This window comes from Chiloscyllium plagiosum, unplaced genomic scaffold (genome assembly GCF_037043375.1).
Source record: "Chiloscyllium plagiosum isolate Xiang-an unplaced genomic scaffold, Cpla_swu_hap1 HiC_scaffold_23, whole genome shotgun sequence".
Lineage (NCBI taxonomy): Eukaryota > Metazoa > Chordata > Chondrichthyes > Orectolobiformes > Hemiscylliidae > Chiloscyllium > Chiloscyllium plagiosum.
In genome coordinates, this window is record NW_028270161.1 from 43,824,246 (window position 1) to 43,838,603 (window position 14,358).

The following is a 14,358-nucleotide window of genomic DNA, read 5'->3' on the forward strand; positions in this document are numbered from 1 at the left end:
CAGATCTGGCAGATTCTACAGAGAGAAATCAGAGTTAATGTTTTGGACCCAGTGACCTGTCTTCAGAATGGATCTGCACCAGCACACCGAAACCCTCAAAATTCTGTCATCATTTTCCCATTGAAATAAGGCAGTGCTTTTTCGGGAGCTTTTTTTTAAATCTTGCTTTGGAAGGAGTTGCTGCATTTTGAAAAGCAAGTTACTGGAACTCATTGTGAGTTGTGTTTACTGGCTCAAGCAGTGAGGTAAGTTTCAAAGAGAAAGCTTCACCAAGATGTAGATTATTGAGGAGTTTGTGAAGTCAGGACCATTGTGGAGACCAAAACTTATGCACATGATAACTCATCTCTGGTCTTGTCTCATCCTGAGCTGGTCGCCAGTGTGAACAATAAAGAGGTAGAAGCCTCCAGATGCAAAAAAGATTGAGTATTTCTCTCTCTCTCTCACCCTCACACTAAATGTGAAGCAACCAAAAAGAGAAAAATGGCTGTCCATCCATTCAATTGTTTCAAGTTGTTGCCTCTAACCAGACACTGAAAAACTGATCATTTAATGTGTTACCCATGCTATATTTTAGCAAAGAAGCAAATAAAATCTGGAAATAAGGAGATTCGTGATCAGAAAGACTTGGAAGAAGCAAAAAGAGCACTTCATCAAATCCTGTGAACTGTGTTTTCCAGTATTTTTCTGTCCACCCATTGCACATCTTTGTTTGTTTATCTGTGTGTTTGAACATGTGTTGTACAGTTTGTTCACTCATTGAATGTAAGCAGCATTGGCTAGCCAGCATTTATTGCCCATCTCTAGTTACCCTTGAGAAGGTGGTAGTGAGCTGCCTTCTTGAACCACTGCAGTTCACATGCTGTATTTTGACCCTCAATGCCCTTAGGGAGGGAACTCCAGGTTTTTGAAGAAGAGGACATGAAAAGAACTGAAGGAAAATGTAATGGAGAGGAGAGACCAAAATCATGATCAGTAAGGAATGGGGAGAGCATAGTCAAAGAAACACAGCTCCAGAAGAGTGAATGGAGAAACAAAAATCGATCTGTGTTGAGGAGAACCGAAGATCTGCAAATTGCAGACAGTTTCTCAATGCCCAAAATAATGCTCAGTGAGAAAATTATTTAACAGCTGCTGTTAGGAATTAAATGGTCCTGAAATATGAGAAGTCAAAGGCATTCATTAATTTTCCAATGCGTGTGCCACTTCAGCATATTGTAAATGTATGCCAGCATTGAAGAGATTGCTGTAGAAAACTGTCAGCATTACAGACTCCAAATGTTTGCCTCTGCATAGATTATTTGATCAGGTCTTTGCAGAGGACTCTGATGTGCACTGTTGTAATTCTGTGCTAAAATACATCAAACTTGCATAAGAGAAAGACAAAATGGAATATATCATTTGTGAAAACATTTATTATAATTTAGTATCACATAAAAGTTGGTGTGGTTGCAACAAAAAGGAAAGATTCTTCAAACCCATGACAACAGAGTATTTTACTTGAAATTAGAGTTTCATTTTAGATTAGATTACTTACAGTGTGGAAACAGGCCCTTCGGCCCAACAAGTCCACACCGACCTGCCGAAGCGCAACCCACCCAGACCCATTCCCCTACATTTACCCCTTCACCTAACACTACGGGCAATTTAGCATGGCCAATTCACCTAACCTGCACATTTTTGGACTGTGGGAGGAAACCGGAGCACCCGGACGAAACCCACGCAGACACGGGTCCACACAGTGAGTTGCCTAAGGCGGGAATTGAACCGCTGTGAATCTCTGGCACTGTGACGCAGCAGTGCTAACCACTGTGCCACCGTGTCGTCATGCAGCATAATTTTCTGATCAAGATAACTGCTATATTGTTAAAGAAATTTTCTCAGTTTAATTTCATACTTCCAAATCATCTACATAAGTTGTATACATGAGTGAGTAAATCGATTGTCACACTATTAATTTCTGCTTGTGATGATGTTATTTGCATACACATGACTTGATGTAAATATATTTAATGGTGCTCTGTGCAGTGCCACACTGAAGCTTGATCTTTCTTTCTTCTATCTCATCTTCTTGACAACATGTACATGTGTGCTTTATACCACCTAGATCAACATCATACCTGAAAGAAAACCAAATTATCCATCACAGGAAAGTAAATATTAACATCAAAACATTTTACTTAAAGAACAATTTAATCAAAGACTATTAATGATATTTTTTATTTGCTACCATGAATATGTTTGGAAATATGACTTCAAGTGAGCCAATAAGCGAAAATTAGCAGGAAGCTACTCTTGAAGGGGGAAACATTCAAAGATAAGACTACAATACTTCCAATAACATTACCAATTTATGATTCTAGCCAAGTTCCACTTCTATTGAAATCCTTATAGAGGTTTATAAAATCATGATGGGCATGGATAGGATAAATAGAGGGCATAGGTTTAAAGTGAGAGGAGAAAGATTCAAAAGGCATCTAAGGGGCAACATTTTCATGCAGAGGGCGGTGCATGCATGGAATGAGCTGCCAGAGGAAGTGGTAGAGGCTAGAACAATTACAACATTTAAAATCTGGATGGGGATATGAGTAGGAAGGGTTTAGAAGGATATGTGCCAAATGCTGGCAAATGGAACTAGTTTTATTTCGGATATTTAGTTGACATGGACGACTTAGACTGAAGTGTTTGTTTCCGTACTGTACATCTCTATGACTCTATGGTTGTGGAATTGCTTAGCTCTATCACCTGCTGCTTATGTTGTTTGGCAAGCAAGAAGTCCTATTTGGTAGTTTCACCAGTTGATACCTGGTGCTGCGCCTGGCATGCCCTTCTTTATTCTCCATTGAATCAGGGTTGATCTCCTTGATTGATGGTAATGGTTGAGTGGGGATATGCCAGAACATGAGGTTGCAGCTTGTACTGGAGTACAAGTCTGCTATGGCGTACAGCACCTCATGGATTCCCAACCTTGAGTCACTGGATGAATAGTCACGAGAATCAAAATGTTAACTCTGTTTTCTTTCCACAGATACTGCCAGGCATAATTAATTTTGCCAGCAATTTCTCTTTTTGTTTCAGATCTCCAGCATCTGCAGTTCTTTGTTTTATATCATTGAGCAGGTTATTTGAAGAAAGTATTTTAGACCCAGAGTTTGCGGTAATCAGGAATGCATTATCTGGAAGTGTAGTAAAGGTGGGAAACCTCACAACCCTGAAACAGTATCTGGACAAGCACCTAAAACGTCATAACAGCCATTTCTACGGGCCAAGTGCTACAAAGTAGGATTAGTATAGATAAGTCAGTGCAGACTCAATTGGTCAAAGGGCCTCTCTGATGCTGTACAACTCTATGATTCTAATATCAAATTTAATCAGGCACATGTTATATTAACCGAGCACCCATTCAGCATTTGTTTCCACCATTTCACTAAAATGACTGTTTCCATCTTTTCACACACAGTGTCTGGTTATAAGACATACAGAACTCATTAATTTAAAAGTATATTAATCTTCTTTGAATTATTTACTGTTCAGCATTTGATAACATTTCCTTATATAATTTGCAAACTTTCGGAAAAGTGCTACGTACTCAGCTGCTCCTTTACAATATCCTTCACATTTTCTTAGATCAAGAACAACTGGTTTACAGGATTCCTTCTGAATAGTTGTATTATAAGGCACGGGTTCACATACATTGGCTGTGAAAAAAATAATTTGAATTAACAATAAAATAAGCAGTAATCATAAGAAAACTTGACAGGATGTATGTACTTCACTGTTTAATTCACAATACCCCAGTTGCATTAACTGCATTAATTGCATTAACTAACTTAATGCAAGACACATACTGTGAAGATGGTAATTTAGGGAAAAAATAGAGAGCCCACCTTCAACTTCAGAATGTATAATACCCATTGCACGGGTTAAAAACATGTTACTTTAGTCTTATTTAACCTGAGGATCACCGTACCTCAGGTTAGGGGAGAGGTCGAGGAAAAGGTATTTATAATAACCTCAGCTGCTGCAGAAAATGATCCAATGCTGTAGGCATCACTCTACTTCAAGAACCAGCTGAGCTGCCAACTGACCAATCAGTTAATGATACTTTGATGAAAAGAACTTCAGAATAGTTGGAAATATATTTGCTGTTGCTGGGTCAAAGTCCTGGAATTTGCTCCCTCAGGTAATTGAGGGTCAATCTACAGCATGTGGATTTCAGTGGTGCAAGAAGGGTAGCTCACCACCACCTTCTCAAGGGTAACTAGGGATGGGCAATAAATGCTGGCGAGCCAGTGACATCCATGTCTCACAAGTGAATTAAAAAAAACACTTTTATTTCATCGTTATTGTCCTCTGTCATAAATATGGACCTTTACAACATGATTACATTTTAAATGTCTCCTTTAACTTTGCCCTATAATGATAATGATTCTTTAGTGAAGAATAACAAGCAAATTAATTGCAATATGCAAATATTAGATAATTACCTTTTTTAGGACATGAATAACAGCAATGAAATTCATCCCAGATTTTTTCAGACTAACAATGAAAAAACAAATGCATAATCAACATGCATATCATTCAAATACGTTATTTTTTTTATTACTTTCATTCTTTTTGGAAGCTCAACCATATGTCAAGTGTGAGATGATATGGTAATTTTTTACAAGTTACTCACCAGATGGTATCAATGCTGATATAGGTTTGGGCTTTAGCAAGAACGTCTAGATTATGACAAGAAATGTGGGAAGCCAGGAGAATTTTCTTTTCATTATCTTAGGAGCATTGTGGGAAATCAAAGTGATCAATACTATGAACTAAACAGTCTCAGCATAAATGAGTGGTTAAACCTTGGAACTTAGTAATACACCAATTGGTTCATTTAATTTTTGAATCATTAAGGAGTCCATGTGACTAATGTATAAGTCAGAACATTAGCAGTAACTGTGTTTAGAAAAGCACTAACCACATAGACATGTTAAGATGTGAAAATTAATTGCAGGTATGTTGCAGTCTATCCAAAGCATGCTGTGGATGTGTTCAAGTGCTGGAGAGTTGTGAGCCAGCCTTTCCCCTCCTCAGGAACTGCCGGTCATTCTGATTTGACCAGAATGCTATAATGGGTGCTGTTGACACTCTAGGAATGCATGGATCTCAGTAAGTTGGTTGGCATGGACTGAGAGAGTTTGCCCACTTTAGGGAAGAGGGGTGATGGGGTCGGGAAAAGGGTTTTGATGAATGTGTAGAAAGGAAGGGGCTGACTTTCTTTTCATAGGGTGCTACAAAGAGAAAAGGGAACTCAGCAAATACTGGACAACCTTTCCTCCTGCTGATTTTGTTGGCTTGCCTGTGCCCAGCTTTTCTCTTGTGCCCACCTGCCGACACCAACTGTAATGATGTGGGCAGGTTAATATTGGGGTCAATTGAGCTTTTAACAAGCTCAATTCTTTTTATGTATATGATGTGGGTGGGCTGCTGACTTTGGAACACACCCACCCTCCATATTACTGGGATAGAAGGGGTGGTATTGGACTAGCCACCTAACCTGTGTTACCTCCTCCCACACCCCTCCCTTGCCAGCCAAAACATACCCAGCAGGGGCAATATTCAGCCCATTGTCTTGAATTTGCTATTACATTTAATGTGGCTTAAAAATGAGCAACCACAAAAACACAATGGACACAGAGATAACATCTAAGCTTAGAGATAAAACGACTGGCATATGAAAAAGGGCTAAGTATTTAACAATGTAACACTATTGTATCCATAAAGAATTTAGGTAATGTCATTTGGAATGACTAAATATCAATATAAAAAAAGATGATCAGTTCCTATAATCAGGAAATAACTAAAGGATTTTACACACATAAAAGAAGTCAAGTAACATTTAAAGAAAGAGTTGCATGACGGTTCGATTCTAACCTCGACGACTGTGTGGAGTTTGCACATTCTCCCAGTGTGGGTTTCGTCCAGGTGTTTCGGTTTCCTCCCACAGTCCAAGGATGTGCAGGTTGGGTGGATTGGCCATGCTAAATTGCCCATAGTGTCCAGGAATGTATAGGTTACATGCATTCGTCAGTGGTAAATGTAGAGTGACAGGGTAGGGGAGTGGGTCTGGATGGAATATTCTTCAGAGGGTCAGTGTGGACTTGTTGGGCTAAATGGCCAGTTTCCACAATGTAGGGATTCTATGAAAGGGTAGAATTTTTCGGGTCAAGTTATGGCAATACTTTTAAAAATTGGTGATTAAATGAGGAATTTGAAGTTTGATCCCTGGACCCAAAACATTAACTCTGCTTTCTGTCCACAGATGCTGCCTGACCTACTCAGTTTTTCCAACAATTTCTGTTTGTGTTTCTGATTAAATGAGGTCAGTTGCTTTCAGTGGTAACAATATATAAAAATTGATTTTTTTTAAATTGTAGAAAAGGAACTGATTCTGCAAAAAGCAATTTCTATAATGCGATTAAATCGCTGAGATTATCAGACATAGAAACTTTTAACTCTAAGTTACCAATCCTAGAAATAGTTCTAGCTAGAATTTTTTTATTTTTCATTAACTATAAAAATTGAATGATTGTATATGAAGAATATCTTCATTAAATAGGATGATATATAAGGTAACAGTAAACCAAGAAGTCTTTTATGATCTAATTTGAAGAAACAATAAATAAACACAAGATCAATGGTGAGAAATACTTGTGTTATTTAGAGACATTGCGTATACTTTTTTTTAAGATAAAATAAATTTAAAATATGCGTATGAGAGATTTGATTAGGTGACTATCTGGAAAGGTAGAAAACAAATGTCTGTAATGTTTAAAAGGTTTAAAACTAGGTGTCTTACAAGTTACTTATTAGAGAAATTCACATATATAGCATGAAAAAAGGGTCAGAATGGACAGAACATTGTGTTTTTTGACACAAATATTGATTAACCAACAGATAATATGATGACAAGGCAAAATTGAGCCTGCAAATCAAATCTGACTTTTGTAAAACAGCAAGCATGTCCCCTTTCACAACACTAACCTCAGGACACTCTGGGGTCATTTTACATTCCATTTTATTAACTATTTGTATATTCTTCTCACAGCTGTAGGAAACACACGAGTTATTTGGATCCAGTCCAGTCTAGAAAAGAAGAGATGAAAACAATTGTGACGGTATGAAAATATAACAATATTTAGTGGGCGGCACGGTGGCACAGTGGTTAGCACTGCTGCCTCGCAACGCCAGAGACCCGGGTTCAGTTCCCGACTCAGGCGACTGACTGTGTGGAGTTTGCACGTTCTCCCCGTGTCTGCGTGGGTTTCCTCCGGGTGCTCCGGTTTCCTCCCACAGTCCAAAGATGTGCAGGTTAGGTGAATTGGCCATACTAAATTGCCCGTAGTGTTAGGTACGGGGTAAATGTAGGGGAATGGGTCTGGGTGGGTTGCGCTTCGGCAGGTCGGTGTGGACTTGTTGGGCCGAAGGACCTGTTTCCACACTGTAATCTAATCTAATCTAATATAAAAACATATGATTTATTAAATGTTAATGAACTGATAGGATTTTCATATTTTAGGTTTAAAATAATTAATGATGTAAGTATGTAGGGGTGCTAGACTTTGAAAAGTATAGGTATTAAGGGAATTTGGCAATAAATTGGACAAGAACCACAAAACTATGACTCTAACAGCCTGTGGCGAAGCAACTAGTGAACCCCACTAGCAGTCAGCAGCGAGACAGCAGTGTAGAGATGTGGGGATCAAGAGATCGAGCCCACTACAAGAGAGAGATTGAACCTAGCACAGGAGAGAGATTGAGCCCAGTGCAGGGGGAAAACCCAAGCCCAGAGTGGGGGAAGAGATTGAGCCAATGTGGAGAGAGATTGAGCCCAGCGTGGGGTTGAGATTGAGCCCAGAGTGGGGGGAAGAGATTGAGCCCAGTGTGGGCGAGAGATTGAGCCCAGTGTGGGAGAGATTGAGCCCAGTGTGGGAGAGATTGAGCCCAGCGTGGGGTTGAGATTGAGCCCAGTGGGGGGAAGAGATTGAGCCCAGTGTGGGCGAGAGATTGAGCCCAGTGTGGGAGAGATTGAGCCCAGTGTGGGGGAGAGATTGAGCCCAGTGTGGGGGAGAGATTGAGCCCAGCGTGGGAGAGTGATTGAGCCCAGCATGGGGGAGAGATTGAGCCCAGTGTGGAGAGAGATTGAGCCCAGAGTGGGGGGAAGAGATTGAGCCCAGTGTGGACGAGTGATTGAGCCCAGTGTGGAGGAGAGACTGAGCCCAGCGTGGGGGAGAGACTGAGCCCAGCGTGGGGGAAGAGATTGAGCCCAGTGTGGGCGAGAGATTGAGCCCAGTGGGCAGGGAGAGACTGAGCCCAGTGTGGAGGAAGAGATTAAGCTCAGTGCAGGGGAGAGGTTGAGCCCGGTGTGGGGGAGATTGAGCCCAGTGCATGGGAGACATTGAGCCCAGGGTGGGGAGAGATTGAGCCCAGTGTGGGAAGAGATTGAGCCCAGTGTGGGGAGAGATTGAGCCCATTGCGGGGGATGAGATTAAGCTCAGTGCAGGGAAGAGATTGAGCCTGGTGTGGAGGAGAGATTGAGCCCAGTATGGGGGAGAGATGGAGTCCAGTGCATGGGGAGAGATTGAGCCCAGTGCGTGGGAGAGATTGAGCCCAATACATGGTGAGAGATTGAGCCCAGTGCGTGGGAAGAGAGTGAGCCCAGTGCGGGGGAGAGATTGAGCCCACTGCGGGGCAGAGATTGAGCCCAGTGTGAGAGAAATTGAACCCAGTGTGGGGGAGAGATTGAGCCCAGTGGGCAGGGAGAAATTGAGCCCAGTGAGAGAGATGGAGCTCAGTGCGGGGGAGAGGAATTGAGTCCAGTGTGGAGGAGAGATTGAGCCCAGTGTGGGGGGAGAGATTCAGCCCAGTGTGGGGATGAGATTGAGCCCAGTGCGTGGGGAGAGATTGAGCCCATTGTGGTGGAGAGATTGAGCCCCATGTGAGAAGTTGAGCCCAGTGTGGGGAGAGATTGAGCCCAATGCAGGGGAAGAGATTAAGCTCAGTGCAGGGGAGAGATTGAGCCCGATGTGAGAGAGATTGAGCCCAATGTGGGGGAAGATTGAGCCCAGTGTGGCAGGAGAGATTGAGCCCAGTGCAGGGGGAGAGATTGAGCCCAGTGGGGAGGGAGAGATTGAGCCCAGTGTGAGATAGATTGAGCTCAGTGCAGGGGAGAGTGATTGAGCCCACTGTGGGGGAGAGATTGAGCCCACGTGGGGGAGAGATTGAGACCAATGTGGGGGGAGAGATTCAGCCCAGTTTGGAGGGAGAGATTCAGCCCAGTGTGGGGGGAGAGATTCAGCCCAGTGTGGGGGAGAGATTCAGCCCAGTGCGAGAGGACAGATTCAGCCCAGTGTGGGGAGAGATTGAGCCCAGTGTGAGAGAGATTGAGCCCAGTGGCCAGGGAGAGATTGAGCCCAGTGTGGAGGAAGAGATTAAGCTCAGTGCAGGGGAGAGATTGAGCCCGGTGTCGGGGGGATTGAGCCCATTGTCGGGGAGAGATTGAGCCCAGTGCATGGGAGACATTGAGCCCAGGGTGGGGAGAGATTGAGCCCAGTGTGGGGAGAGATTGAGCTCAGTGCAGGGGAGAGATTGAGCCCAGTCTGGAGAGAGATTGAGACCAGTGTGGGAAGAGATTGAGCCCAGTGTGGGAAGAGATTGAGCCCAGTGCGGGGGATGAGATTAAGCTCAGTGCAGGGAAGAGATTGAGCCTGGTGTGGGGGAGAGATTGAGCCCATTGTGGGGGAGAGATGGAGCCCAGTGCATGGAGAGAGATTGAGCCCAGTGCGTCAGGAGAGATTGAGCCCAGTGTGAGAGATATTGAGCACAGTGTGGGGGAGAGATTGAGCCCAGTGTGGATGAGAGATCGAGCCCAGTATGGGGAGAGATTGAGCCCAGTGTGGGGAGAGATTGAGCCCAGTGCGTGGGGAGAGATTGAGCCCAGTGTGTGGGGAGAGATTGAGCCCAGTGTGTGGGGAGAGATTGAGCCCTGTGGACAGGACGAGATTGAGCCCAGTGTAGGAGAGATTGAGCCCAGTGTCGGGGAGAGATGTGGCCCAGTGCATGGGGAGAGATTGAGCCCAGTGTGGGGGAGAGATTGAGCCCAGTGCATGGGGAGAGATTGAGCCCAGTGCATGGGGAGAGATTGAGCCCAGTGCGTGGGGAGAGATTGAGCCCAGTGCGTGGGGAGAGATTGAGCCCAGTGCGTGGGGAGAGATTGAGCCCAGTGCGTGGGGAGAGATTGAGCCCAGTGCGTGGGGAGAGATTGAGCCCAGTGTGCGAGAGATTGAGCCCAGTGTGGGGGAGAGATGGAGCCCAGTGCATGGGGAGAGATTGAGCCCAGTGTGGGAGAAATTGAGCCCAGTGTGGGGGAGAGATGGAGCCCAGTGCATGGGGAGAGATTGAGCCCAGTGCGTCAGGAGAGATTGAGCCCAGTGTGGGGGAGAGATCGAGCCCAGTGTGGGGAGAGATTGAGTCCAGTGCGAGGGATGAGATTAAGCTCAGTACAGGGGAGAGAGTGAGCCGAGTGCGGGGAAGTGATTGAGCCCAGTGCGTGGGGAGAGATTGAGCCCTGTGGACAGGGCGAGATTGAGCCCAGTGTGGGAGAGATTGAGCCCAGTGTGGGGGAGAGATGTGGCCCAGTATGGGGAAGAGATGTGGCCCAGTGCATGGGGAGAAATTGAGCACAGTGTGGGGGAGAGATTGAGCCCAGTGTGGGGGAGAGATTGAGCCCAGTGTGGGGGTGAGATTGAGCCCAGTGTGGGGGAGAGATGGAGCCCAGTGTATGGGAAGAGATTGAGTCCATTGTGGGGGAGAGATTGAGCCCAGTGCGTCAGGAGAGATTGAGCCCAGTGTGAGAGAGATTGAGCACAGTGTGGGGGAGAAATTGAGCCCAGTGTGGGGGAGAGATTGAGCCCAGTGTGGATGAGAGATCGAACCCAGTATGGGGAGAGATTGAGCCCTGTGTGGGGAGAGATTGAGCCCAGTGCGAGGGATGAGATTAAGCTCAGTACAGGGGAGAGAGTGAGCCCAGTGCGTGGGGAGAGATCGAGTCCAGTGTGTGGGGAGAGATTGAGCCCAGTGAGTGGGGAGAGATTGAGCCCAGTGCATGGGGAGAGATTGAGCCCAGTGTGCGAGAGATTGAGCCCAGTGTGGGGGAGAGATGGAGCCCAGTGCATGGGGAGAGATTGAGCCCAGTGTGGGAGAGATTGAGCCCAGTGTGGGGGAGAGATGGAGCCCAGTGCATGGGGAGAGATTGAGCCCAGTGCGTCAGGAGAGATTGAGCCCAGTGTGGGGGAGAGATCGAGCCCAGTGTGGGGAGAGATTGAGCCCAGTGCGAGGGATGAGATTAAGCTCAGTACAGGGGAGAGAGTGAGCCGAGTGCGGGGAAGTGATTGAGCCCAGTGCGTGGGGAGAGATTGAGCCCTGTGGACAGGGCGAGATAGAGCCCAGTGTGGGAGAGATTGAGCCCAGTGTAGGGGAGAGATGTGGCCCAATATGGGGAAGAGATGTGGCCCAGTGCATGGGGAGAAATTGAGCACAGTGTGGGAGAGAGATTGAGCCCAGTGTGGGGGAGAGATTGAGCCCAGTGTGGGGGTGAGATTGAGCCCAGTGTGGGGGAGAGATGGAGCCCAGTGTATGGGAAGAGATTGAGCCCATTATGGGGGAGAGATTGAGCCCAGTGTGAGAGAGATTGAGCCTAGTGTGGAGAGAGATTGAGCATAGTGTGGGGAGAGATTGAGCTCAGTGCGGGGGAGAGCGATTGAGTCCAGTGTGGGGGAGAGTTTGAGCCCAGTGTGGTGGAGAGATTGAGCCCAGTGCAGGGGAGAGATCGAGCCCAGTGCAGGGGAGAGATCGAGCCCAGTGTAGGGGAGAGATTGAACCCAATGTGCAGGGAGAGATTGAGCCCAGTGTGAGAGAGATTGAGCCCAGTGTGGGGGAGTCATTGAGCCCAGTGCAGGGGAGAGATTGAGCTCTGTGAGAGAGATTGAATCCAGTTTGGGGGACAGATCGGGTCCAGGGCGCAGGGAGAATTCGGACCCAGTGTGTGGAGTGATTGAGCCCAGGTTGTGGAGTGATTGAGCCCAATGCAGGGGAGAGACTGAGCCCAGTGTGGTGCATATATCGAGCCCAGTGCAGGGGAGAGATGGAGCCCAGTGCAGGGGAGAGATGGAGCCCAGTGCAGGGGAGAGATGGAGCCCAGTGCAGGGGAGAGATGGAGCCCAGTGCGGGGGAGAGATTGAGACCAGTGCGGGGGAGAGATTAAGCCCAATGAGGGGGAGAGATTGAGCCCAGTGTGGGGGAGTGATCGAGCCCAGTGTGGGGAGAGATCGAGCCCAGTGCGGGGGATGAGATTAAGCTCAGTACAGGGGAGAGAGTGAGCCGAGTGCAGGGGAGAGATTGAGCCGAGTGCGGGGGAGAGATTGAGCCCAGTGCGTGCGGAGAGATTGAGCCCTGTGGACAGGGCAAGATTGAGCCCAGTGTGGGAGAGAGATGTGGCCCAGTGCATGGGGAGAGATTGAGCCCAGTGTGGGGGTGAGATGGAGCCCAGTGCATGGGGAGAGGTTGAGCCCATTGTGGGGGAGAGATTGAGCCCTGTGTAAGAGAGATTGAGCCCAGTGGGCAGGGAGAGATTGAGCTCTGTGCGGGGGAGAGCGATTGAGCCCAATGTGGGGGAGAGTTTGAGCCCAGTGCAGGGAGAGACTGAGCCCAGTGTGGTGGAGAGATTGAGCCCAGTGCAGGGAAGAGATCGAGCCCAGTGTAGGGGAGAGATTGAGCCCAGTGTGGGGAGAGATTGAGCCCAGTGCGTCAGGAGAGATTGAGCCCAGTGTGGGGGAGAGATCGAGCCCAGTGTGGGGATAGATTGAGCCCAGTGCGAGGGATGAGATTAAGCTCAGTACAGGGGAGAGAGTGAGCCAAGTGCGGGGAAGTGATTGAGCCCAGTGCGTGGGGAGAGATTGAGCCCTGTGGACAGGGAGAGATTGAGCCCAGTGTGAGAGAGATTGAGCCCAGTGTGGGGGAGACATTGAGCCCAATGTGGGGGAGAGTTTGAGCCCAGTGCAGGGAGAGACTGAGCCCAGTGTGGTGGAGAGATTGAGCCCAGTGCAGGGGAGAGATCGAGCCCAGTGTAGGGGAGAGATTGAACCCAATGGGCATGGAGAAATTGAGCCCAGTGTAGGGGAGAGATTGAGCCCAGTGTGGGGAGAGATTGAGCCCAGTGGGCAGGGAGAGATTGAGCCCAATGTGAGAGAGATTGAGCCCAGTGTGGGGGAGACATTGAGCCCAGTGTGGGGAGAGATTGAGCCCAGTGCAGGGGAGAGATTGAGCTCAATGTGAGAGAGATTGAACCCAGTTTGGGGGAGAGATCGGGTCCAGTGCGCTGGAGAGATTGGGCCCAGTGTGTGGAGTGATTGAGCCCAGTATGTGGAGTGATTGAGCCCTGTGCAGGGGAGAGAGTGAGCCCAGTGTAGTGGAGAGATCGAGCCCAGTGCAGGGGAGAGATGGAGCCCAGTGCAGGGGAGAGATGAGCCCAGTGCAGGGGAGAGATGGAGCCCAGTGCAGGGGAGAGATGGAGCCCAGTGCGGGGGAGAGATTGAGACCAGTGCGGAGGAGAGATTGAGACCAGTGCGGAGGAGAGATTGAGACCAGTGCGGGGGAGAGATTGAGACCAGTGCGGGGGAGAGATTAAGCCCAATGAGGAGGAGAGATTGAGCCCAGTGCAGGGGATGAGATTAAGCTCAGTACAGGGAAGAGAGTGAGCCGAGTGCGGGGGAGAGATTGAGCCCAGTGCAGGGGATGAGATTAAGCTCAGTACAGGGAAGAGAGTGAGCCGAGTGCGGGGGAGAGATTGAGCCCAGTGCGTGGGGAGAGATTGAGCCCAGTGCGTGGGGAGAGATTGAGCCCTGTGAATAGGGCAAGATTGAGCCTAGTGTGGGAGAGATTGAGCCCAGTGTGGGGGAGAGATGTGGCCCAGTGCATGGGGAGAGATTGATCCCAGTGTGGGGGAGAGATTGAGCCCAGTGCATGGGAAGATGTTGAGCCCATTGCAGGGGAGTGATTGAACCCAGTGCCTGGGGAGAGATCGAGCCCAGTGCAGGGGAGAGATTGAGCCCAGTGTGGGGGAGAGATTGAGCCCAGTGCAGGGGAGAGATTGAGCCCAGTGAGGGGGAGAGATTGAGCCCAGTGCGGGGGAGAGATTGGGCCCAATGTGGGAGAGATTGAGCCCAGTGTGAGAGAGATTGAGCCCAGTGGGCAGGGAGAGATTGAGCTCAGTGCGGGGGAGAGCGATTGAGCCCAGTGTGCGGGAGAGTTTGA

The 14,358-nt window shown here is 47.7% G+C and overlaps 1 protein-coding gene and 1 long non-coding RNA gene across 4 annotated transcripts in view; one reads left to right on the plus strand and one right to left on the minus strand.

Annotated features, from left to right (window-relative positions):
- The window catches only part of LOC122561649 (uncharacterized), a 202,372-nt gene that overhangs the window by 45,900 nt on the left and 142,114 nt on the right, over positions 1-14,358 (plus strand). The gene's annotated exons all lie outside the window — the stretch shown is intronic.
- Positions 1,369-14,358, minus strand: part of LOC122561451 (mucin-5AC-like) — a 43,722-nt gene continuing 30,732 nt past the window's right edge. The window contains exons 27-30 of the mRNA XM_087999280.1: positions 7,033-7,134; positions 4,488-4,539; positions 3,590-3,698; positions 1,369-2,120 (exon numbers count right to left, since the gene is read on the minus strand). Of these exons, the coding sequence (XP_087855406.1) occupies positions 1,976-2,120; positions 3,590-3,698; positions 4,488-4,539; positions 7,033-7,134 (408 nt within the window). The 3' untranslated portion in view covers positions 1,369-1,975. The remainder of the gene's footprint in view (positions 2,121-3,589; positions 3,699-4,487; positions 4,540-7,032; positions 7,135-14,358) is intronic.